Source organism: Drosophila persimilis, unplaced genomic scaffold, assembly GCF_003286085.1.
Source record: "Drosophila persimilis strain 14011-0111.01,24,50 unplaced genomic scaffold, DperRS2 tig00000002-arrow-pilon, whole genome shotgun sequence".
Classification (NCBI taxonomy): domain Eukaryota; kingdom Metazoa; phylum Arthropoda; class Insecta; order Diptera; family Drosophilidae; genus Drosophila; species Drosophila persimilis.
In genome coordinates this window covers 13,495,035-13,520,654 of record NW_020825289.1, presented here as the reverse complement: position 1 = coordinate 13,520,654, position 25,620 = coordinate 13,495,035, and the positions used below count along the sequence as shown (strand labels likewise).

General features: G+C 47.9%; 6 protein-coding genes across 7 annotated transcripts; 2 read left to right on the top strand and 4 right to left on the bottom strand.

Moving 5' to 3' along the window:
- The first annotated feature begins 140 nt into the window (after positions 1–140).
- LOC6592353 (glutathione S-transferase 1) lies at positions 141–1,922 on the top strand. The gene is made up of 3 exons (XM_002018389.2): positions 141–173; positions 1,056–1,166; positions 1,233–1,922. The coding sequence occupies exons 2-3, from the start codon at positions 1,072–1,074 to the stop codon at positions 1,807–1,809; spliced, it is 672 nt and encodes a 223-aa protein (XP_002018425.1). The 5' UTR covers positions 141–173; positions 1,056–1,071; the 3' UTR covers positions 1,810–1,922.
- LOC6592354 (neuralized-like protein 2) lies at positions 1,920–3,729 on the bottom strand. The gene is made up of 3 exons (XM_026986077.1): positions 3,108–3,729; positions 2,751–3,053; positions 1,920–2,683 (listed from the first exon to the last, which is right to left on the bottom strand). The coding sequence occupies exons 1-3, from the start codon at positions 3,580–3,582 to the stop codon at positions 2,568–2,570; spliced, it is 894 nt and encodes a 297-aa protein (XP_026841878.1). The 5' UTR covers positions 3,583–3,729; the 3' UTR covers positions 1,920–2,567.
- A 224-nt stretch (positions 3,730–3,953) lies between these two features.
- Positions 3,954–4,490, top strand: LOC6592355 (coiled-coil-helix-coiled-coil-helix domain-containing protein 1). Its single transcript, XM_002018391.2, has 2 exons — positions 3,954–4,012; positions 4,074–4,490. The coding sequence occupies exon 2, from the start codon at positions 4,076–4,078 to the stop codon at positions 4,436–4,438; it is 363 nt and encodes a 120-aa protein (XP_002018427.1). The 5' UTR covers positions 3,954–4,012; positions 4,074–4,075; the 3' UTR covers positions 4,439–4,490.
- LOC6592356 (suppressor APC domain-containing protein 2) lies at positions 4,470–5,787 on the bottom strand. The gene is made up of 2 exons (XM_002018392.2): positions 4,900–5,787; positions 4,470–4,839 (listed from the first exon to the last, which is right to left on the bottom strand). Exons 1-2 carry the CDS (start codon positions 5,785–5,787, stop codon positions 4,528–4,530), a joined length of 1,200 nt encoding a protein of 399 aa, XP_002018428.1. The 3' UTR covers positions 4,470–4,527.
- A 1,192-nt stretch (positions 5,788–6,979) lies between these two features.
- LOC6592357 lies at positions 6,980–9,939 on the bottom strand. Its single transcript, XM_002018393.2, has 4 exons — positions 9,919–9,939; positions 8,342–8,640; positions 7,927–8,268; positions 6,980–7,830 (listed from the first exon to the last, which is right to left on the bottom strand). Exons 1-4 carry the CDS (start codon positions 9,937–9,939, stop codon positions 7,188–7,190), a joined length of 1,305 nt encoding a protein of 434 aa, XP_002018429.1. The 3' UTR covers positions 6,980–7,187.
- A 798-nt stretch (positions 9,940–10,737) lies between these two features.
- On the bottom strand, positions 10,738–24,898 carry LOC6592358 (ubiquitin carboxyl-terminal hydrolase 31). Of its 2 annotated transcripts, none has more exons than XM_026985263.1 (6): positions 23,929–24,898; positions 15,193–15,411; positions 14,846–15,115; positions 12,956–14,786; positions 12,019–12,887; positions 10,738–11,937 (listed from the first exon to the last, which is right to left on the bottom strand). In XM_026985263.1, the coding sequence occupies exons 1-6, from the start codon at positions 24,496–24,498 to the stop codon at positions 11,887–11,889; spliced, it is 3,810 nt and encodes a 1,269-aa protein (XP_026841064.1). In that variant the 5' UTR covers positions 24,499–24,898; the 3' UTR covers positions 10,738–11,886. The 2 variants fall into 2 exon arrangements, with proteins under 2 accessions (XP_026841064.1, XP_026841065.1); XM_026985264.1 differs by lacking the exon at positions 23,929–24,898 and adding an exon at positions 17,365–17,657.
- Positions 24,899–25,620: the final 722 nt, after the last annotated feature.

Sequence of the window (25,620 nt, the reverse complement as noted above, 5' to 3'; positions counted from 1 at the left end):
GCCGCAGTTTTGGTGCTGCCACTCTCACCAATACCAATGCAAATGCTTGCGTAGCCGTAGCCGCGCTCAATCTGCGGTCTGCCTTTTGCGATTCGTTTCGTTACGCTGCTCCAGGTTCTCTTCCACATCACATTTACTTTTCCGAGTTTGCAGCGAGCGGTCATAGAAATTTTGTGAGTGTTGTGCGCTTAAACAAATGTGAAATAATAATAATCTTCAAAGTGGAGGGATGAGGGTGATCAAACGCTAACAACCAAGTCCCCCCTACATACACACACATATGTAACATGTATTCTGCTGCATTAGCGCTACAAAAACAAGAGGGGAAGACAGACTTCGGTCCGCCGAACATTTGATACCCTGACAGATCCAACAGCACTGCGCGCTGTATAAATGTAGCTGGAATAACAAGGTTTTGTGCAGCGATTCATTGAAACACGGCTACAAAAGCTGATCAATAAAATGCATATAGGTTTTTAGGGTAAGAATGTTATGTGCAACCGCAAACGTCTGCCCAAGATAGTATCCTCTTCAAGGGTATTACAACCTGCCGGCAAACAAACTTAGATATGTACGAAGCGAAAGAGAGAGAGCCAACAAGAGAGACACACATAAAAAAGGCACGATCTGCGCTGTTCCAACATCTGTACTTTTGCCCGTGTCTATTTGATTGCGTGTGCGTGTGTGTGTGCTTGGGCCGCTAATTACATTTGTTTTGTAAATTTAATTTCCCAGCGAAGGGGATATTGTGGGGGGTACATAGGTATGTATGTGTGTGGAGACCAGCGATAACTGGACTGTCAGTACAATTCCTTCAGGAGTGTCGTCTGATAGTGACTTATCTTACATATATGTACATATGTACGTATGTATGTTCAAATGTTTATGTAGTTGCATGGTTATCTGATATTCCCGAGGGTAAGAGTGTTGGTGTATGAGGTTAAATATGTGGTGTGGTGTGTGTGGGGGGGGGGGGTTTGGACCGCTGTTTAATGAAGTTAATCGCGTGGGTGGCTCGAAGAGTTCGTCAAACTAATTTCATCATTTTGCTGCAGTTATCCACAGTACACCATGTCGAAGCCAGCTCTCTACTATGCCACACTGAGTCCTCCCTCACGCGCCGTTCTGCTCACGGCCAAGGCGATCGGTCTTGATCTTGAACTGCGGTAAGTTCCCACAACCATAATACCCCATATATAAACCAATTAACCGGAGCCTCCCCGCCCGTACAGGCCAATTAACCTGCAGAAAGGTGAACATCTGACGCCGGAATTCGTCAAATTGAACCCCCAACATACCATTCCGACCTTGATAGATGGGGATGCAACGATAATCGACTCGCACGCCATCTGCGCCTATCTGGTGGAGAAATACGGAAAGGAGCAGCAGCAGCTCTATCCAAAGGACTTGGTGCAGCGCGCCAATGTCGATGCACGTCTGCATCTGGATTCGGGTCATCTGTTCGCCCGCCTGCGTTTCCTATACGAGCCGATCCTGTACTTCGGTTCGACGGACTGTTCCATTGACAAGATTGCCTACGTTCAAAAGTGCTACGAGATTCTGGAGGGTTTCCTCAAGGAGCAGCCCTACTTGTGCGGCACTGATCTAACCATTGCCGACTTCTGTGCCGTGGCCACAGTCGCTTCGGGGAACGATACCGCTCCAATTGATGAGTTCAAGTTCCCCAAAGTCAACGCCTGGCTGAAACGTCTTGCGGAGCTGCCCTACTATCAGGAACTGAACGGAGATGGGGCCGAAGAGCTGAAGGCCATTTTCAAAGCCAAGTTGGCCGAGAATCGCGGCAAGTAGTTCCCCTAGCGACTACTTATCCAATCTTTTATGTCTACACATACATTTATCTATGCTTGAATAAACGGCTTTAGTTTTGCAACCCCATGGGGCATATGGAATACGACAAATTACAGCAACTTTGATCGGTATTTTATTACATTCTTAGCTTACATATAGCAACAATTACTTAGAGGTAAAGCAAATGGAAAACGTCTTGAATGGATCGGAACCGAAACGCTAAAAGGCAGGGCGGTGTTGGGTCTGGTCAATATTCTGCTGCTCGCAGATATCCTCTTGGATAGGGGTATGTGTATGGTAACCCTCCTATTGAGTCTGTAAAATATACACCTACACGATGCTAACGATGGTTATGTTTACAAACATAGTCTCGTATGCGGTTTTTTTTTCTTTTTTAAATTTATAATGAACGAAACCAGATATAAAATATAACTAGAACATTTTACAATTATACACCTGCAATAGCAAAGGCTGGCCTGGGAATGGGATTGTTGTATGGTTTTCAACTGGAAGGTAGGGGAGTGCATCGTCATCAATCCATTACATTAAGCACCCAAGGCCTGCTGTCTGGAATCAAGAGTCAATGTACGAGCACTTCAGTTGTGGCTGCTGCTGCTACTGCTGGTACTGGTTGTGTTACATGCTTATAAAAATATGGGTAAACAGACTATCACGATCCATGTTCATGCATACACACTCTCTCAGACATTCACACTGTTACACAAGGCTCTATTACATAAAGCCGTCTATGTGTGACCCTAATCTCGGCGCAGCAAGAATCTTTTAATGCTTTCCGGCAGTGGCAGGTCGTCAACCGCATCCTCTGGGACGTGCTCCAGGATTACATTGCGGCAGGCGCTTTGCAGGGACAAAACTGCGGAATCGAACAAGTAGACGGTTATAAATATACGGAAAAACATGGCTCGATTCACTGCACTTACTGCCATCGAGCTGGATAATGCGGATCTGCTTGGTGGTACCGTACACATCGATAACAACAAATAGGGGTGCCATATTCAAGGGAATTTCCCTGGCGACTGGTCCACGGGACACTCCATTAATGATGAAATGAAGCTCGCCCCTGGACGGGCTGTTGGTTGTGGGCACGTAAATGATGCCGATGCGCGAACCTGTGTCGGTGAGCAGAATGTCCGAGTTTCCTTTGCCCATGGCCGGACGCAGCAGTCTTTTTGGCAGCAGGCCACGCGGTGTCTTTATATGCGGGGCATCGCCCAGTAGGTTTCCTAAGAGAGCAGGCGTTACCAAAAGCTTCACTGCATCAATGGCCGTCTACTCACTGTGTGACTGACTATAGGTCTCTGGCTCGATTATGTCGACGGGCTCCTGCCGCTGATTCATATCGAACTTGGAGATCGGATAAATCCAGCTGTTGCCCATATTGGCCAGGTCGGGCAGAGCAAAGTGCGGAAGGCCGTCGGGGCTTGCCTCAATCACATTGGGAGTCAGCTCGGTGAGGCCCAGGCGCATGTGGCCCGACCATCCGCGCTCTATCTGCTCAATCTCAATTAGGAATATGTCGCCCGGCGCCAGCGGACGCTCCGAGAAAGCCAATGCATCAGCGAAGCTCGCCCTGCGATACGCGACGGTAGCATCGTCATCGAGCTGGATGTTTGACCCATGATAGGGATGGAAACGGCTGATCTGGCGCTTCAGACTGCCCACACTGTTCGACAGCGGATGCTGGTGCGGCGGCTCCGCGTCTGTTGGCCCATCGAGCTGGGCCGCCTGGTCCTGGTTCTGGGCGGCTTCCATGACGCGTGGGCGTTAATAACTGGCGGTCAATTTATGCCCTGTAATTCTTGACCTTCCTTTCCGTGCTATTATTTACCCTTTTTCGTATATATCTATATACTCCGACTGTTTTTTGTTGTTTTGTCGCTGAAATGTTGTTTGACGCGGAAGCAGTGCTGCGAGCTACGACAAAATCTGATAGTGTTGGTTAGGTTATTATTAAAAATTGTTTGTTAAAAAAAAGTTAAATTGTTTCCAAAAAGATTATTTTGGTATTGGTATTATCATTCAAAGAGGTTGGTTTTTAATTTTTGATTTAATTTGTTTTAATCTAAAAACATCCATGTCGCGATACTTATCGAAAAGAGGAGGGAAAATCATCGCATAGAATCGCATTGCTTGACGTAACCGGAACAGCTGATCTGAATAACGGAGAAAAGGAATATTATTGGTAAAACTTGTATTTATTTGACTAAAAAGGAGGGAATTGAGTGACTTGGTGTTTTCCGTAGAAATGCGCATTCCCGGAGCCCTCTATGCAGCACGTGGCCGCGCTCCCCAGAGCGAGAAGGATGTACCATTCCAGGAGATTCTGCCGCTGCGCCTGAAGAACACGGTGAGCGGTAAGGCAGACTCTGGATCGGATGTGGCCTGTCTGCAGGAGATGGGCATGCTGTTCGCCTGCATGAAGGACAACGAGTTCGTGGAAAAGTACTGCCACAAAGAGATACAGCAGTTCCAGAACTGCTTCAAGTGCTACATGGACCGCAAGTTCGAGGCCAAGAAAACCGTCAACCAAGGAGTCGTGCAGCCGGGCAACAACCTTAACTATAAGCAACTGAACAAGTACATGCGTCGCTTCCCTAATCCCGTCTAGAGTAGATCCGACTGTTGAGCCTTTTAATAATACATACACTATTTACAAAGTAGTCAAAGACTTATTTCCATTCTTATTCTAGTTCTTCCCTAGTAGACCACATCGGCGTCGCCCAGGCCCGCAGAGGACTGGCTCTCGGGGGAGGGCTGGCTGAGGACGAAATTGGACATGGCACGCATATTGTGGAGCTGCTGGAGCTGGTGTGGATGCTGCTGCTGCTGATCGTAGAGATTGCCGCGTTCTAGCAGATCGGAGAGCTTCGACGGCATTGCTAGATTGATGTGCAGCGGATAGCCGCCATGCTCCCATGTGTCGGCCAGAATGGCCAGGCTGCGATTCGCCTCCAGAACGCGTGCCCGCTGGAAGTTGAGGCGCTCTTGCTGCAGCTCCGACCATTGATCCTGCAGTGGATAGAATGGAAAATCAAATTTGGAAGAATACAAGAGCCTTGTTTTACTCACGAATCTGGTGCCGAGTCGTCCGAAATACTTGATCTGCTCCTGCACGTTGAGCACCTGCTGCATGTACCAGTCCCGCGCCTTCTCCACACCGTCTAGGCCAAACAGCAGCAGCTCCCGCTGCTCCTCCAGCTGCTTGAGCCGCTTCAGCATATTGTAGTCGATGCCGTGCTGGAGCGTGTGTCTGCGGGACTCGCGCCGCTTGCTGCTCGACTTCTTCGGTGGCAGGGCCAGGTTCCAGTCGGTGGCCGAGGCCGAGGTGGAGGATGATCCACCATCCGCGGATCCGCGATGCTCGAATTGTTCGCGGGCGGTCTTTAGCGTTAGCGACTTATGCTTGACTGTACTCGCATTCGCATCCCGCTCGCTGTGCATAAGATTCAGCTGCCAATTCTGGAGGGCGTGGCGAATGTCCGCCTTGCCCAAAGCCGGAGGAGATGTGGCCACGGTTGCTGCCTGACGCGGAGGCTTGGGCGGTGGTGCTGGCGATCCGTACTCCAGATCAGCGCCCAGGCTTTGGGGCTGTGATCGAGGCCGAATCTTTGCTTCGCTCATCTGTTGCTGATTGCGCAGCAGGCATAGCTTCAGGCCGGCACAGAAACGTTCGAAGGAGAGAAGGCCACAGCTGGGTGTGACCCGGCGCAGAGAGTCCAGGACCCCGCGCGGCAGTCCCTTCGACCCATCGTCCTGCCAACCCTTTTCGATGTCCACATACCTCACGTAGCCGCTCTGCTTGTCGTCCAGGATATCGAAGAGCTTCTTCATGGACAGCACGAATTGCTTAGGCAGTGCATCCATGTCCAGGGACTGTCCTTGGCTGGGACTGTTTCCATTGAGAGCATCGCTGGTGTTGAGGGCCAGCATGCTGGTGCTGGTTTTCTGCCGCAGCATCTTCCTCTGAAAGAGAGACCCAAAATGGAAAGTGTGTACTCGGATTATGGATGGTCCCACGCAGTGGACTCAATGCATAACTTGAATATTCATGTGAGCCCATTTGGATCTTTCATGATTCAGTCAACGAACGGAGTCTAAGACGTAGACAGAGGTGGAGATGTTGATGGAATGTATGATGGGAAAACCAAAGAGAATTGCCTAACCCATGGCTCACATCATCTTCCAAAAGGAAAGACTCACGCCCTGAACTGTTTTATACCGTTGCTAAAGGCACTAGTGTTTCTTGACGGACTTATAGGGCACACAAGGAAGGTTATTCGCCTTTCAAAAGTTTGCACTGTAAAATCATAAAACTGTCACAGTACCATTCTGCAATGGTATCTAAAGCTACGGCCTCCTTTTCCTGCTTTGTTTCATATTTTTTCCCATTGTATGGGATTGTTTATAAACAAAAACTTCACTCAGAATCCAAATGCTTTTGCGAACATCTTGTAACTTTTCGTCAAGACTTGGCACAAGTTTCCACCTACAAATTGGATTTAAATTTCCCCCAAGCCCAGTCTCTTAAGAAACCAATACTTTTCGGCATTATTGTACGAGTACTTACCTTAAGCTATGCGGAAATGTATCCACCAATTCAGAGTGCGATTCTGTGTGGCAGCCTTTTGAGGCCGTTCGTCAAGGCTTTGCACAAGTTTTGCACCTATTTTCGAGTGGCGGCAGTGGTGGCTCCAATGTGTATGTAATGCACTTCCAGTGCGGCGTCGCGTCGGCGCTCTGCGTCGCTTCAGTTCGGTCCAGCTCCCGGCCAAAACACCCAAACCCAACTGACTGGTTGTGCTGTTGACTGCACACTCGACTATGGGTCTCGAGACTGTGGCGGGCACGCATGCTCAACTGGTTGACTGGCGGCGGGACTGGTTTCGTTTCTGTTGTTGCTTTTTTCGGTGGATCTTTCAAACACAACACACACACAGATACTCACGAAGAGCATAAGGAGGCACAGGCCCCCATACACACACACACACACACACACACACACACACACACACACACAAACAGAGCACACTACCATCGAAGCGGTTTGGCCTAGCCTAAATCCCCGCAAGCGAATCGGCGAGCAGAGAAGAGCGAGAGATAGAGGTGGGGGGGCATTTTAGAAGAAATATATTTATTTATTAGTAGAAATTCAATGCGCCTGGCTTAATCAGTCAAAGAGGGAGCTAATCGCCTAAGTTAAAATTGTATCTGGTATCTGTCACGAACTGCAGACTCTACGCAATCCAAGTCGATGGATCCTTCGCCTGGGTCACTAGAATGAGCACTTCATCTCGATCCTTCTCTCTTAACTGCTAAAGAGTACACTTATGCTAAGGATCTAAAGATCTCATGGGCTCTCACAAATCGGCCACTGACTTCCGGCGCACGTATTTGGCAAAGTAGTCCGGACGCCAGCACTTGCAGGAGCCGGGGATCAAGAACCAGTCGTAGTAGAGACGCACCTGGAAGCAGCCCAGCTCATCGTGCCCATCGCAGTGGGCATCCGCTGGCGCCACGCCCGCTCCGGCTCCATTTGGACCCGTGGAGGAGGTACCATCGGAGGCGGTGGCCACACCGGCACGCTTCTGCAGGTACTGCTGATAGGCCTGGAAGTCCTGCACCGAGGGCGCCTGGGTGGTCGTTGAGCTGGTGGGCACGGTGTCCTCCGCATTGGGGTAGAAGATCTCTGCAACCAGCAGGCTAACCCAGCGGGGCGAGGAGAGACATCCACCGTCGAGATAGTGGCACCTGGCCTGGATGCAGCGCGTCACCTCCACCGTCTGGGTGAAGTAGCCCTCGTAGGGGATCTGGACCACATAGCGCCAGGCGCCCTGGTAGTTCTTTGCGAACACTGGCGTGGCATACTCCACCTTGGCGGGGCAGGGTGTGGGCGGACCCTCATATCTAATGGGTCCCACTTCCTCCCGTCTCTCTGCTGTGGGCGTGGCAGCGGCGGCACTGCCAGTGTCTCCCTGAATGGCCCGATATAATGTGCAGAATCTAAGGGAGAGAGATTATTAGGGATTAGCTCAAAGGACCTGTTGCAGTTCGTGAGGGATGCTGATGATTCCGATGAAGATTATAGGATTTACTTACACGCCACCGCCATCGCAGAACTTTCGGGGTTTACGCTCTTCGGCGGCTCTTTTCTGTTGCTGCTCCCGCTGCTGCTGCTGCTGCTGCTGCTGGTGGTGTCCGTCCTCCTCGTCCAAAGCAGGATCGAAGTAGCTGTACTCATTGGACTGTATGCCATCGGGGACGCTGCGACGAATGCGTGTGGATCCGGAGCCGGGATACGGCCTGTCGATGTTGTTGTTGTCCAGCTGCTCCACGGGCTCATCGCGTATGATCTGGGTGACCTTGGGCAAGGTGTCGTCGGCCTTCAGCACGGGCAGAGTCTTCGAGAGGAACTTCAGCGTCTGGTTGCGTATTAGCTCGCTGGAGGGGAAACGAATGGTTGTGGATTTCCTTAGGAATGCGACTCGGTTCTCAGATCAGGTGAAAGACTTACAAGGGATAGGGCTCGCCAAGCACGTTTTGTCCGAGAGGATTCTTGGGTATCTGTCCCTTGTTCAGATCGCCGCAGATGTTGTGCACGGAGACGGCCGACTTCTTGCCCGCCGCCACATCCTTACAGTCCGCATTCACGAAGGTATACGGTGGCGGCCTGACCCTTGGTGGCACGGCGTTCGGGGACTCCACAAAGGCGTAGTAGCCTTCGGGCGGCTGCTCCTCACCGTAGTCCGTTGCGGGCGATTGCTGCGACTGGCCAAGACCCAAGTGGGCCAGCAGCAGAAAGCTGAGAATTTTCTAAAAATAAAAAGACAGTCACAGATGGGGCATGGAGAAACAAATCAAATTAATTGTCGAGTTGAAGTCGAAGTCAGAGTCAGCATGAATGGTCCCGCATTGTGTGGAAAGAAATGCTCTCTCTCCCTCTCTCTCCCTCTCTCTCCGTCTGAGACATTTTTTGTTGTTTGGCGAAAGCGCGAAAGTTGCGGGCTTGAAAATAAACAAACCCGACAACTGAAAATTGAACTGAAACCAAACTGAAACTGAGATCCGAGACTGAGACTGAGACAGAGACTGTGATCTTTGCATCTCTGTGGGCCTGCTGCTCACTTGACCATTAAGTGCTGTGGTCCAGGGGCTAGGGGCTAGGGGACAGGCGACTGGGAACTTTCCCTGAAATTCTGGCCACTTCAATGAAATCAAAAGTTCAACAAAGAGATTCAGGTCAAGTCAGTAACATCTCTTTTGTGCTGGTGAGGGCGACTGGCCTGGCTGCAGTCTTAGACACTTTGGAATTTCTCTGTCATTGCCACTACTGCTCTTCCCCAATCTCCTCCCCCCTTCTGTCTGTGATGTTTTATGCCCAAGTGATTCTGCCTGTTTTGGGGTACGATGCGATGATCCCCAAAACCAAGCTGTGGCATCTCTTGACTTCGTGACATGATTCACAGCACAAATTTGAATTCCGTCTAAAGGGAAATTGGGTCAAAGACTCAGGTCTCGTTTCATTCTTCTGTTTTCCACTTCTTTGGCCCATTCTAATGAGGCTAAAACTCGTTTGTTACCAAAAAAAAAAAAAAAAACCCAACAAAAATGAAACGGAGAAACAACAGGAAAGAATTTGCATGGTAAATATTTGTAGCCTAATTGCAGATTTGAGAATTGACCGCATTTCGGTCCATGGGTGATGGGTGATGGCCAGCAACAACTCCAGAGGTGGCTCCTCCAGCCAGATAACTCGTTGGGGTGGCGTGTGTGTGCTGTGCTCCAAATGTGTGCATGCTATGGCTAACGGGAAAGTTGCTGCGGCACCCAGGCTAGAAGAACGCACCAACGGAACGGAACCGACTAGAACAGAGCCAAAGCCCCACTCCCTATCCTACCACTCGACAGTTAGTTTAATTCATTAGCATGCTCCAGAATCGGGCCATTTTCCCAGCCACACAGCAAGCAAATGTTGCAAAACAAATGACTTGGCCAACGAACTTCAGACATGGCAAAAACAGTTAGCACCAGCTATAAGGCGCCCATTCCTATGCCATGCCATCCCATTCCCTTTCCCATAATGACACATACCAACAGTAAACGATAATCCATGCTCAATGGGACAATCTTTTCTTCTGGCGATCAACTTCTTTCCGACACGCACACAATAATGGTTTCTCGGTCTCGGTCTCGGTCTTGGCCTTCTTGAGAGTCGGGTCTCGGTTTTCTTTGATCCGCAGCGCGAACACAGAACAGAACAAGACGCGTCAAGTGCAGCAACTGAACTGAAACTGAGCCAAGAGTGTGGCAGCCAGCAGACGTTGAACCTCCAGTGGGACTCTGGCTTTGTCGCCTGCTGTTGCTTCTTGAGGCCCGGTCAACGGGCAAGAGCGTGCCGCAAGAAAGTGGATTGAAAGAAAGCTTTGCCATGAATTTAGCATACAAGAGAGCTACAGAGAGACGGTGAGAGAGCCCCGAGTCTGGCGCCCGCAACCACTTTTCGTAGCGGTCTTTCCGGCTGACTTTGCTGGAGATAAAATACATACTCGTACATTACATTACAGTGTAGAATTAAAAATACGGTACGAGTATAATATGCCGCTTCCCAATTTTCCACAACACTGAAAGAAGCAGCTCCAACCACTTAGGTTAGGCTAGGTTAAGGCTGTAGCTGGAGAGAGGGACGAACCTTCTTCTGTTCGGCATTCTTCAGATAACATATGGTGGGTGTTGTCTTCGAGAGAACTCTACGCAAGCGCGAAGCTTCTGAGTTGGTCTCGAATAAGTGGACAAACCGAGTATGTAGTGGTTTTTCTCTCAATCCTATTTTGGTTCACCTGATATCCTGTTTATATGTTTGCACATTTCATATAAGTGAAAGGTTGTTTCTAAATAACATCCAAATATGAGTTTCCATTATTTCCAACAATTTCACGTTTATTTATGAATTCAATGAACATTACACATCGTAATAAAGTTCCTTCCTCTTTTCTATTTCCTTCCATCTCTCCATAGTCTCCGACCCGATCCTTTTCCTCCATTCCGTGTATACATGGATGTGTGGTGTATGTATAATTTATATATAATGTATATATAGAGTACGTATATGTAATAAACATTTTGCAAAAACAATGCCATAGAGTCTTTAAACTGTTATCAATATAATGTTTTGGTGTAGCTTTCTACATTTACAATACACCTATTTATAAAGTAATATGTTTCAGTATACAATCTTTATAGATATATCTATATTAATATCGGGTATATAGAACCAATGTGAATCGAAAAAAGTACATACATATATTTAGACCGCTGTGCCAGAGCGGTTTGCTTTTATGTGTGCTCAAATCTTACAAGTTTTAGGCAAATCGTTTGGTAAATGGCAAATCAAAGTGTGCAAGGTAGTCCCCCCCCAAGGTAAAGGTATATTTTTACAGCTAGATCTATATAGTATCTATGTATACAGAATTGTAGTTTGAAACTTGGTTTCGCGTGAAAAAAAGAACTAAACCTAATTGGAAATGCCAAGCACTTCCTCGATACATATCCGGAAGGGGATGGAGGAGAACTATCTATACAGAGAAGCTAGTACTTATAAGCGGGGGGAGGTGTGGGGAGAACTAAACCGAATCGAAACGAAATTGTACTTCACTGTTTGTTTGGCCTAGTCACTAATATTATAGTTATACAGAATATAATGCAATGTCAATTGGTAAAATGTGAACAAGAGTCCTTCTCGTCGTTGGCTTTAGAAAGTGCCATCAAATCAGAATAAATAACCTTAAACTTAATGAATTCGTAGAGAAGTTTTCATCTCAACTTTTCCACTTAATGCCATATTGCAGCAATCGTATTATGTATATCCTACTAAAGTAAACCGTGTTGTATAACGTCCTCGTAATGCTTATCGATCGTTCTTAAACGGTAAAAATATCAATATAAAGTAAACTTTAGGCTTAAATCTATAGTGCGTTTTTGTGTGTGTGTCCGTGTTCTGCGTCCTGTTTCCTGCTTGTGTGTTGTGTGTGTTCTGTGTTGTAGATAGCCCGATATCGCCACTTAATTCTTGGGCGAAACAGTAATAAGTTTGTGTGGCGTCACTGGGGATATCTGCAGAAGAGATATTTAATGAGACATTTAGCAAGATTTCTAAAAGCAATAGGTCGTATCTCTCATCAGAGCATAACTCACCCACAAGGACCGTCCCATATACGAATCATCGTCGTCCTCGATGAGGCCCGCTGTGTGGTGATGGCTCTGCTGATCAATAAACAGCAATGTGTCCTTGCTGCAGGTGTTGGTTGAATTGCGCAGCAGCGAGGACAGCGTCTCGGTGCACTCGCGCAGCTTGTAGTTGGAGCTGGTGGAGAAGGAGTGCCGCAGACTGAGGCTAGCTGCCGCCGCCGCCTGCTGCTTTTGCTGCTGGTGTGTGGCATTCTCCACAGCCGAGACACTGCTCCGGGATCCATGCCAGTTGTGGTTGCTCAGCACCTGCCGCGTAAGCTGCAGGCTAGAGGATAGCTGCGGGTGTGTGGCATTCGCATTCCCATTGAACATGCTCGAGCATGCGGTATTCATGTGGCCATTGAGTTTGTTTTGCAGCGTGGATGCCGCTGCCACGGAGGTGGTAAGCGAACGTGGCGAGGAACGCGACGAGAGCGAGCTCTCCGACGAAGCCGAGCTAGAGGAGGGGCTCACATGGCCATTGGTCCGAACCACATCAGCGGTGGGCAGACTCTCGGGTAGTATTTCGCTCCTGCTGATGACCTTTGTCAATTCCACGGGTTCTTCTTTCTGCTCCTCGTCCATGGCAAAAATGTGCGTGACTTCCTCAATAGCCGCTGCAGCTTTGGGTGCTGCAGCTGCTGCTGCAGCTGCAGTTGTTTGGCTTTGCTCTGCTGGAGCTTCTATCCCCTCATTTTTGGCATCTTCACTCAAACTGACATCCGCATCGGCATCGGCGAAGTCCAGCTCCTCAATGTTCAGTGGGAGGGCTGGGAGTTCGTTGGCGGCGACTTTGGGTTCTTCTGGGGCCACAGCTTCTGTGGTTTCTGGAGCAACTGAAAGAGAGGGATTACATACAGATTAATATTCATGTAAGTGACGCTTATGCGGCTCATTCTCTTACCTTCTTCATTCACGAGTGGAATATTCACGGGCTTGGACTGGGCCTTCTCCGCGGCTGGTCCACTTTCGGCCACTTCGCTGGAGCCCGCCTCCGCCTTAATAGCTCCGTCGTTCTCCTTGCCAGATGTTGAGTCGGCCGATGAAGAGGTTGCCGAAGCTGGGGCTGGAGCAATGCGGGAGACCCAGTGATCCCCAGAGTTAGAACTGGAGCCGGAGCACTCTCCGGCATCTACGCTGCGTCGCTGGTAGAAAAGCATATACGCCTCGTTGTTGATGATGTCCTGTTCGATATCATCTTCGGGCACCTTGCTCACGCGCTGGTCATCAAACTTGTACCACTGCCGGTCGTATGGGTTCTTGCAGGCTGCCGTATAGTGGCCCGTCTCCAAAGTATCGCCCTGGTGGTAGCAAACGGCGTACAGATCGTACCGCGTGTCCTTGGGGTCGCAGCGAGAGTTGAGGGTGGAAGAGCGCGAGTCGCCGGACCGGGCCCGCTTCCACAGATTTGAGCCGCGACCGCCGCCATCTAGGGTTCCCAGAGAGCTGCTGGTGGCGCTCTCGTGGACACCCTTGGCAAGGTGGGGGGACATGTCGAAGGCGGTCAGCGGAAACTTGACCATCGTGGTGAGCTTTGCCGCTTGCGGACCCTTCGACTGGTGCTGGCGGAAGCGCTTGAAGTGGACCACCAGGATGTCGGGCAGTGACCACAGGCCCAGGGTCTTCACCACGGGCAGATACTGCTGGCAGTGGGGGCAGCGCCAGGCGTCCTCAGCACTGAGCGTCTCCGCCTTGGTGTAGTGCTCCAGGCACTGTTCCAGCGTTAGGGCGGCGGTATCTTTGGCCTTGCTGGCGCTTAGCCGTGCCACGCTCTCGTGCTCAACGACGGCCTCATCGTCGGTCTCCTGCTGGCGGGCGAGAAAGTGATCCTCGGGCGAGTTCCATTCCAGCAGGAGCTTGATGTGCGGTGGCCCCGCCTCCGAGGCGAGCACTGAGAGGGCCATGTCGATCATTTCGGTGAGCAGCGGATGCTCCACCTGTTCCAGGTAGGTGTCGGGGTCGGCGGAGGGATCCTGCAGCCGGATGCGGAACATGTCCGCCAGGGGCGTTGTGTAGGAGAAGACCTCCGGCTTGAGCAGCGGCGACATCTCGCGCAGCATCCGCTTCTGTAGATCCTGGTAGGAGCAGTCGCGCGGAGCTTTCATACTAAACGGGGCTCCGAAGCGGGTCATGTCTTTCCCGTCCTTTGCTCTGTACACGTTGGCCACTAGGAGGAGCAGATCTGCCTGTGGGGCGGCCGCAGGTGCTGGGGCAGAGGCGATCTTTTCTGCCGCTTCGGGAGCCGATGGGGAGGGAGCGGCCTTTGGGGTGGCGCCGATCTTTGCCTGGGCTTCCGGCACCTCGATGCAGTAGATGCTCTCGATGCTGCTGAGCGTCTCCACGGGCTGAGTGTCGTAGAAGACGCGCGTGAATCCCTCGGCATTGAGGTCCACCAGCACCATGCGCGACCCCGCAATGCCCGTGTCCGTCTGCAGCTGCTCCCGCAGGGCCACAATCGGCGATCCGGCCGGCACTCTCAGCCCCATTTTGATCTGTCGCGGCTGCTGCTTCATGTACACCACCGTAACGAAGATCGTCTGCTGTGTGAGCTGCGGCAGCTGCACGGAAATGCAATGGAAGGGATCGAAGGTGTTTGACTGCTTCTTGCAGCGCGGACACGTCAGCGAGGATCGGAACTGGGCCTGGAACACGGCCTGCACAAAGCTATTGTTGCACCGTATGTGATTCGCCAGTGTCTCGGCGGCAATGATCTCATCCGACCGGCCATAGGAGTTCTGTGTGTGGTAGAAAGTAGGGATTATAATGTCCTGCACTCTGGTCTTATTTCCCGTACCTTGATGCTTTTGTAGCGTCGCTTACTGGCCGTATTGAGGTCCTCGTGCACCTTGTCCAGCAGCCAGAAAAGGAACTCCTGTGCATCGTGCTGCGTGGAGCTGCGAAACTGCGTCCCGTAACGATCCACCACCGCCTTGAAGCCCGTGCTGTGGTCGCTCTCGTTGCGGCATGTCCATAGGGCCTTCAGCACATTGGCCAGCTGCTCGGTGAGCTCTCCCTTGGTGCCGAACTTTCGCGAATTGATCTTGTTGCGGCGCTTAAGGTCAGCCTGCAGCGAGGAGAGTGGGCAAGTGGATTAGAAGTGATTATTTCACATGATTTCAATGGAATCATCCTTTCACTTACCTTGTACTGGTCCAAAACGAAATACTCGGCTAGAATGTCCGTGTGGCTGAGGCACTGCAGCACGGCGTTCATGAAGCAGGTGTTGCCATGATTCTTCAGCCCCATCACTCCGGGCGTCTGATCCGGCGGCCACTGATAGCCCCCAATGGGAGGCACTCGATCTCCTCCTCCGCCGCTGCTCGCCGATCCCAATCCATTCGTTTGCCGGTGTTTATTCGCCTAGACAGACAGAGAAAGAGAGAGAGAGAGAGGGAGAGAAAGAGAAAGAGGTGGCAAGTGTTAGTCGCTGGGGAGTACAACAAATTGATGGCTGATCCGAAAGAAACCCGTTTCCAGCCCCAGCCTCCGATTGGGAGTTGTGGGGCATTCTGGGGTGGGCAAATGGGTTTCAATTTCGTTGCCAATTAAAAATTGTTTAGCGCAGCTCTCGGACATCAATTTGCGATAAATGAAGAAATATTTTGTTGGAAAATAAGAAAATAAACAGACACACACACAAATAAAAACAAGAAAGAAAGCCAACTCAAGCCAAAGACCGAATATTTGAGTACTCTCAAAAGGTATTCCTAGTATTCAAAAGATAGACGGCAGACTCTATCGAATGGACAGTCCTATATCTTATTATAATATTTGGCGAATCAATTGGCAATGCACATACATACATACATATGTACATATCTCCATTTTCGAATACAATATATTTAACGATAGCTAACGAGCTGCGTAAACGTGGAGGATCATCGATGTGTGTCTGTGTGGGACTATGAAGATCAATTTACTACAAAATATGTGCTCAAATGATCAAAGAAATATTATTTTGCACTGAATCACACGCGATGAAAAATTGAAAATTTTCCATCAGAAAAATGAAGAAACTTAAAACCAAATCAACAAAAGAACCAAAGAGCTTAAGTCTTATACGGTAAATTCTTTTAATCGAGAAGAAAGACAGAAGATACTTTAAAAGAGGACTTCCACAGACGAGAACAAAAGAGTATTCTCATATAAGAAAACTTTCTTTAAAATATATGCACAGAAATCAGAGCTCAGAACATTTTACAAAGGGAATCTCCCAAGTTTCGATAGGCTGTCCGCTATCTAAGAGTGTTCACTGCACTCGTATTAAATGCAACCTTTTAAGAGAGGAAGCTTGGGGGGACGAGAAGGGGCTGTGGGCTATTCAGTCAAATATGAATTTACGATATTATAAACACGCTTTTTTTGGAAACGAATCGCAACGAAATCAAATGAAATGTGGGGCTATAACTGAGGCTGTGGCCAGTGGCAAGTGGCAAGTGGCTAGTGGCTGTGGAAACTACATACAAACATACATATGTATATACATATGTATATCTGGGGGGCTGAGTGCCTTTAACGGCACTGAAATTTTGTGGATTATGAAATTGGCAGCCGCCAGTGCGAAGCGAAAAGCGGAAAACTACGGGGCAGCCAGTGGTTAAAGGTCACTGGGGTCTGTTGCATGCGGCGTCAGGCGGCAGGCGGCAGGCGGTCGTATGGGTTGCACGAAGATGCAACTGCAATGGTGGTCTGCGGTCAATGCTAAGTGGGTTTATTTCGTGTATCCACATTGCCTATATGCACTAGTAGGAGGAAGTGAAAGAAAGAATGACGAAGTCGGACAAAAAAAACAGAAACAGGCAAGCCAACGATGTGTAAGCAAGAGACGGAGACGGAGACAGACACAGACCGAGACCCAGAGACAGGGCCATAGATGACAGCGTCATCTTTGTGTCTAGCAAATCGATGCCAAAGCTCAAACGATACAAAAACCAACAACAACAAAGAAAACGAAAGAAAAAAACATTCAACGAATAATGGAATCAATAGAGAAACAAAATCGTAGATGAAGACAGTGGGGACCCACAAAAAAAGCGCACAAATCGGATACAAAAGCCGGTTTGGTTTTATTTTACCAGAAAGCGAAAACCCACGCATCAGAGATCCCAAGAAAAGGAAAATAAAGAAATCCAACGGCTAATAGAAAATTGTCCAACAAAAAACCACAAATAAAGAAAGAAATAAATCGCTTTTGGTTGACTGTTGATGGGTGGGCGTGTGGCATATAGATCTCTGCCGTGTGAGGTTTTTGTTGCGCTACACCGAAGAAGATCATGACATTACCAGCATGCGATGCACTGTACCACTTTGTACCTCTTTTCTCCGCCAGCATCCGGTGTAGAAGGGAACGATGTCTATCAAGTTTACCCGACTGGCGGCAGCAGAGCTCTGCTCCTCCGACTTGAAGATGCAGCAGGCAAGAGAGGGAATCGAAATGTTAGTTAGAAGATCGGTAAAGCATTTACTTAAATATACATATATGGTTAGCACAGGTATTTCTGGAGTTCCCTGGAAGAAAGTTAGCCCTGGGACACCGTTCTCACTACCTCCTCCACCCTTCTTCCCATAGCACATAGAAGCCAGAAATTGTTGCAAAAATTGACATTTGCCAGCTGCATCGGACATTTGCTATCTGCGGATGGTACATCTCTGAAGCAGACGCCCATATTGAATGGCAGCCAAGTGACTGCTCTAGAGAGTGCCGCCTGACAAAGGGGCATGAACTTGTGGCAACTTTAAAGCGCTTCGAACATCTGTAGCAAACTTTAAGACCCGACCCGACCCCAGCCCCAGGACTGACCTTCAAACCGTTCCGTTCGATAAGCGGATTTTCTTTCGGAATATGAGTGGCGCCAGAGCTCGGCACTCCTCCTCCGCCTCCTACGCGGCGTTAAGCTGAAAGGGTTTTGCATTTAAGCAGAAGCTCTGCTCATTAGGACAAACCCCATTAAGTCCCATTCCACGGTGATGTAAACCGAGAAGCCACAGCAGTCCCACGGCAAAGGGGGATCTCCGGCTGTGGCTGTGGAAAATAAATTGAATGGAATTTTTAAGTTGCCACAAACGCATGTCCAGATCTCCTCTCTGTATGTAGCACTCATTCTTTTTACGTATACGTATACGTATACATATTATATGTACAATACGTACGAGTATGCATGTCTGTGGCTGCTGCTGACCTAATCGCGTTGTTGGTCAGGCTGCCATGTGAAGCATTTCTCACACAGCTGGAGATCCAGACTTCGAGACCTGGATGTTGCGCATACGACGCGTATGCCGTCTGCTGTATGCCGCTATGCCGCTATTCCAATTCCAATTTCTCCTTTCTTTCCGTACCTCTTGCCGTGTCCACCCCGTCTCGCGGCCTCTGTTAATTGAGCCGCAAGCGGGGCATAGAAGTAGCCATCGGCCACTTGTCTCAATTTACCCTGGCAGCAATTTTATCATCATCTACATACATCGTCAGCGTCATCGTTATCGTCATTATTATTTATAAATTTAAGCACATTTCTGGTTCGTTTTGTTTGCATTTGGAGTCGCCAACAAGTGGTATATCCACAGGGTGGTGTCGGTGTCAGGCTATTGTTTTGCGTGGTTCGATTTGGGATTGACCCTACTCTAGCCCTACTCTTCCCATAATCAAACGGACGCATTCGCTGCGATTTATTGGCTTCTCAAAGGATACTATCGAAAGAGACCATCCCATAGTTCGTTAGAATATCAATTAAATCTTCTATTCCAGGGTATTAGAAGATTCGGCCAGCAATTCACCGTCCTTTGGCTTTGGTTTCACTTTGTTTACAATTACGTTGCATTTGGAAAATTCCCCGAAACTCGATTTATCGACTTATTATGCTAAGTCTCGAATTCTTTTCGTTTTGTTGGTTTTCTCGCTTCCCTTGCGCCAGCAGAAAATTCCATTCTCGTTTGGGGAGCTGTGTGATTTGTGATAAGCCCGAGAGCCCCCCCGAGAGAGATCGCGATAACTTATGATTATTTGCTATAGATATTGCACTGCGCTATATTCTCAAGTATTTGTTGTACATTTTACGTAACCCACAAAAGAAGGAGAGACTAAAACAAAAATAAAAACAAAAAGGCAACAGCAAGTAGATTTCTTGTTAATTTTGTTGTAGTTACGTTTACGTTTTTATTAAATAATTGTAAATAATTGAAGATAATTGCATGTTCATGTGGTTGTTGTTGTTGTTGTTGTTACAGTTGCTGCCATTACGCTATTATTATTTCCAAGATCTTGGCTCGGAACATGAATGAAATTGGCTTTTGGGTTGGGCTTTCCCTGCATCCCTCCACCGCCCCCAGAGATCGTAAGCTTGAATCCGAGTGAAGACCGAGTTTGTGACTAGGTTCTCCTACCGGTTAGACGGCATTTTATTAATGGAGGCTCTCGAACACAAACTATTATTAGACTCTCCCTCTCTCTCTCTCTCTCTCCCTATCTATCTGTACTATCGATAGTCGTTTGTCATGTGTCTAATCATAAAATCGCATTTGATATTCCCACTAGTCAGGCGGGGCGTTCTATGTATTCTAAGGCAAAGTTGGGCTGCGACGATCGATCACGTGACACACATATTATTATCGATCGCGTCATTATATGCATGGATTTCGGAATACGACTCCCAATGCATTTACGAGCTTTTACTTCGCTACATGTTGAAGCGTTTCTATGCCCGTGATTCGGAGAAATTCTCAGATAAAAGACATCAGGCAATCATTTAAGATTATGGCATCGTTATACGCTTAATCAAGTCTCTGATACTCTGCCTTTTCCATTGTTTCCATTGTTTTCCGCTCCCCACAGCACCCTCCTCCAGAGGTGTACTAATTAGATCTTGTTGTTGAGATCTACTTACGTCAATATGTAAACTGTCGCACGTGGCTGCCTAGCCACCTTACGATGTGTACTGCAAGTGCCACGCCCCTTTGGTTGGCTCGATTACGACGTGGAGGAGAACGGAAAAGCTTTGTCAAGGTTGTCTTTGGTGTGTCTGTCGGTCTACCGGTGTGTCGGGGTGGGGAGAGCTCTAATCAGGCCACCTTGGAAATACATAGAGTGCTTATCAGACACGACTATGGGCGCCATATCTACATATGTACAGTGCGTATCGCAACTGAAGGGATATTTGAACAAATTATCATCGCATTTATTCAAATATCAAGTTATTCATTGAAACTCTATATACTCTGTATCGATTTTAAGCCATATTTATAAATAATTATTTGTGGAAATTCAAAGTGTCTTACAGCTATGAAACGCAAAGTACATCTCTGACTTCTGTCTACCCAACTGATATCTAAATTATTTTGGACTGAAGTATTGCCAGGCGCCCCAAGTCTTGGGCAAGGGCAAAGCGGTGACTGGCCTGCAGATGTGGCATAAATTTTGCACCTTTTCACTTAGCCCCTGTTTTAGGGTTACGAGGAGGTGGCCCCAAGCGAGAGTGTAGACCTTTTGATGGCAGCTCCAACAATCTTTATATGGCTCCAGTATATCCACCATATATCACAGAGTGGGTTGGAGTTGGGGGCTATCAAAAGAGGAGACAAAGGCAGAGAGTAATTACCGCGGAGTGACGTGAATAATTTTTGTTGCTGGCCGGACGGACGGACGGACGAACGGACAAACAACAAAAGCAAAGCGTGATGGAAGCAACGGCTAATTAGACAGCCTAAGCAGCACTGAAAACATTATGTATCATCCCAAGCTCCTCCTAATGGAGGGAGTGTACCACAGACCCATCCGAAAAAAATGATATGATTGTTTATGAAAATAAACATGTTGCGAACGGCAGAGATACGAAAATAAATGCAGAGGCTAAAAATTCTAAAAACATTTTTTCAATTAGTTTGATCTCAATTGATTTTACCTTGAAAAAGAATTCAGATAAAGAGCGGGACAGGCAGATACGTAAAGAGAGGTAGAACGAGGGAGAGAGAGTGCTAGAGCGTGAGAGTGCAAAACGTGCGAGGCAACCCCCTCCCGTAAAAAAAAAGCAAGCAAAAGCAACAACAGACAGCGATTCGCAGTGCTGTACTGTGGCAACAACAAACAGTTACGTGTGAGAGCCAGAAACAGCGGAAATACGAAATACGCGAAAGGCCTTCCGCCCCCACTTTCCCCCCCGGCCGGTAACACTCTGTAGTAGTAGTAGTATATCGTGCACTTGAATATCATAGAAAATCAGCAAACAGTAGCGGAACAAACACACATTCCCTCACACGCAGGGGTGTGGGTGTGGCAGGAATGAGGAGGGAAGAGGACTAAGCGTATACACGGCTGTTACGTACTAATCTTCCCATCAACAAGTGCAGCGGCAGCAACAGCAACAGCAACGTGAGCCACGATTTCGTGGGTGGCTGCAAAGCATACGGAAATAGACAAATCCAAGGTGTATTGAATGTTGGGTGAGGAATTTCTAGAGACCGCTTGCCTGTTTGGGTTCAGCAAACATCAAAAAGAACCTCGAGATAGGTATATTCCCTCACCTTACATTCAATACACCTTGGACCAAACTGTACATTACATATGCATGTACATGCTGTGTATGTATGATGTAAGTGTGCCTCCTCCATCACGTGTTAAGAGATCGTCTTCACAGTGTCACTTTTTACTTTTACACACACTTTCTCTCTCTCTCTCTCTGCACCTATTCTCCCTCCCACTCCTGCTCGCTTCATTGCCATTCAGTTGTTGCTATTTGCAATATTTTTCATTAATATGGGAGATTATTGTTGTTGGTGCTCTGCTGCTCTCCGCTGTTCTCGCTTTTGAGCTGAGCTTTTGAATAAAATCAATGGGAGATGAGGAATGCCAGAGGCATGAATCATAAATCAGAGTCAGCAATTGTTTTCCATGAGGTAATCTCGCAGCAGTAGTGCGAAGCATAAAAGCAGCAACAATGGGCAATTGCCTCATAATGTCATTAAAAAAAGGAACAGAGAAAAACAACAATAATACGTTGTAGTTGTTTTCCAATTGGCTTTTGCTACTGTTTCTTCTGCTGCTGGTGGCGAAAGGTGCCGTGCCCGAAAACGACGGAGGAAACAACAACAACAACTGCACAACAAGTACAGTTAAAGCTCGATCTGCGAGCTGAGCTTTGGCTTACTGCAGCTTCCACTGTACTCGATATCGGCTTCTGGCAGGCAGATATACGGTTGTTTTCATTGAGAATTACGTGTTATTCCACTCCCCCCCTTTCCTACCCTTTTGCTCTGCGCTGCGCTTTGAATGAAATTCTGTCTGATTTCGTATGCGGTTATCGTTCTGTTCTGGAATTCAAAGCGCAAAAAAAGGTCAACTGCAATACTAAGGTCTTGCCCCCCACAATTAATCAACCCATTACAAGCACAACAACAGTTGTACAAATGTGTGTATGTACATGTATGTATGATCTGATATTATTAGATCAAATTGAATTCCATTGGGTCTCTAGGGTAGGGGATTCTGTGTGTGTCATGGAGCCCGGCACTTGTCTTCGCTCCCTTTTGTTGTTGTTTTGTCTTCCTGACAGAAGCGTGGCACACATTTGTCATCCAGCGCCTTGTCGGAGCAGGGAGTCCCTCTGTGTCCCACTCTTTCGCTTGGCTCCAACAGCTTTCGACCTGAAAAGCATTGTTGCTCTTGTTGGAGTCAGGGACTGTTTTGTTTCTGAATTTTTTGTTTCATTATAGCACGAACAGAGCAGAGCAACAAATGCTGGCAACATTTACACAAAAATTGTTTGAACAATTGTTGTCTGCGAAACAAAAGGCAAAAGCCCCCCACCTACAGCTAGTTACAGCTTCAGCTTCAGCACCAGCCCTACTTTTCTCCTCACCTTCACGCTCCAGCCCCACACAGCTACCCTCCGCTCTGCTCCGCTCCTCTCCTCACACCACCCGCAAAAAAGAAACACAAAAATTATGATAATAATGAGACAGCAATTGTTCAAAAATAAAATTAATTTCCATGCGCCGTCCCCGGGTATGGGGTATGGTAATTGTAGATTAAATTCTGTCTGAGAACGATCAAGAGCGGAGAACATTTGGGATACACTTCGGGAAAAAAAGAGGAGGAACAACAATGTATTTATAGTTGTGTAAACAAAGGATTTATATCGAATGGAATGCAACTGTACATTGATCGTTTATGGGCAAAGTACGGGAGTACTGCCACCCAGCACACCCCCAGCAAAACAAAGAGAGTCCCGAGACCATATAGATTAAGGAATTCTCTGGATACTCTGCTGCCCTGACGCACCTTCAGATTTGCATTGAGAAAGAAAGCCCGATCCAAAGTCCCAATAAGCCGCATTTCGTGCCGCTGTACCTTTCTGTTATCATCGAGCACGCAAAATGTGACTCAGCAGTGGAAGGGGTACTAGAGACAAAAAAAAACCTACGTGGCAAAGTGCGATTTGTGGCAGGCCTACCCTGTGGGTGGTGGGAGGGGAGGAACAAGGGCACTTCTTGGGTTGTTTGTTTTCTGTTCAAAATATTCCATTATTTACAAGAGAATTGCACAAAAGAAAATGCCGAACCAAAGTGGAGTAGAGTGCAGCAGTAGTGTGGAGTGTGGAGTATGGGGGAGGCACAAAGAAAGAGGAAAGAAGACACAGAAACCAGACACGACCAAAACAAAGTCAACGATAACGCACTAAGCGATGGATGCCGTTTTATAAATATATTGCTCTTGATAAGAGAAGCCGCAGGCGGCAGCGAGCACGCAGCTAGAAGCTGCAGCCGCCTAAGCAGAACAAAGAATGAACGAAAGAAAGAAAGGTGAAAGAGGGGCAAAGTTTCATGTTCGAGCATGTCCCACCCCACCCCCATACTGTGGAGAGTGATTACAAATACAAATTGAGTACTTACTCCAACATTCACCGTTGCGCTCAGATGCTGAGCAATGCGATTCAGAAATTTCTTGAAGGACGAACGGCGCAGAACACGTGCCCGCTTATTGCTGTTACTGGTACTGTTATTGGTGTGGTTGCTGTTACTATTGGCATATGTATTGGTGGTGGTGGTGGCTGCGGCGTCTCCAGGCGCCGCCTCGTAGCTGCTCAGAGAAATAATGCTGCCGCTGCGTCCCCGTCCGCCGCTTACGCAGGACGAAATAGCCGTATGGCTGCCTCGACGCTCCCCTGCATTATCCTTGCCGGCTCCAGACTCTGCGTCGCTTGCTATTGCTGCCGCTGCGGCTGCTGTCTTGAATTTACGCGACCAGCGAAACGGATTGCGTGGCATGGAGAAGGCTCGGCGTATCTTTTTGGCGGCATTTGTGGCCATGGTTGAGGCTACCACTGGCGGTGTGGGAAGCGTCTTCTCTTCTTCTTCTTCTGTCTCCTTCCTCTGATGTTGAGTTGGTGTTGTGTGGGTGGCGCCCACGGCCGCCTCTGCTGCGGCGTCGCCTTCATTTTGTTGCTCTTTAGTTGTGCCCATTCTCGCTCTTTCTCGCTCTCACTCGCCCACTCTCAGCTCGGCAAAACACTAATTTTCGTCACATATATAAATTGCACTGGCGGGAGTTATTAACTAATTCAAATTGACCGTTGAGCAGTGATTTTTAACCTATTTCTAATGCACTTTATTTCCGATTTTCTCCTCGCTTCCGCTTCGTTTCGCTGTTTGTCTGCCTATGCTTCCCCTTCCTCTTCTTCCTTAGTGACCCACTCCGTTCGGTATGCAAATACTTTCACTTTTGGTGGCGCTACTTTTGCAACTGGCATTTATTATTGAGCGCTTTTCGCGTTTGTATTTTGGCCGCACGCAGGCGAAACTGTATCACATTGCACGGTTTTAGCTTAGTAATAAAAATATTAACTTTGCGAGCGCAGATTCCGCGCCCCCGCACCTTTTCGCGTTTCAGACAGTGTGACCATACCGATGAAAAAATGGGCTTAGCCCACTTAACCCCCCCTGTTTAAACAGTTGAACGACTTGAGGTAAGTGGCGGAAAATATTATGATATTACTGATTGTAAATTCTTCATGTAGATCCTCATTATCATTGGTGGAATATTAAAATACACCCTTGGTCTACAATGGGTTAATCCTTCGTAACTACATGGTAACTACACAGTTGCTACATCATGAAAGGAAAAAGAGGGTATGGACAACAGGCAAAACGGTCCAGAAACCATACCCGTATTTATTGCCCATTCAAGACTACGACTCATTTTTTAGCTGCAGGAGGGAGCAGCAGTGTGACCGTCTAACCCTCAGAAATGCCGTAAAAATACCGATCTATCTGTCTGCTGACTGACAAACTCTCGATGCTGCGATATTCAAATAGCTGTGTAACGTAGCGTCTTACGTTATTGAGTAAAAGTGTTGCATACTTTTGATGACTGGAGATAGAATGTATGTAAAATTAATGTAAATATAAATTAATTTTTTATTATGCATATATTATTTCCTTTTATTTGTTAAACTAGAACACACACCTACAGATGAATCAGAATTTTCTATCCGCTCTTTTGGGCCATCAACCTGTCCCGGCATTGATGCTGCTAATGGCGGACTCGCGCTCGACTCAACTGCAGCAGCTTTTACTCGTAAAAAC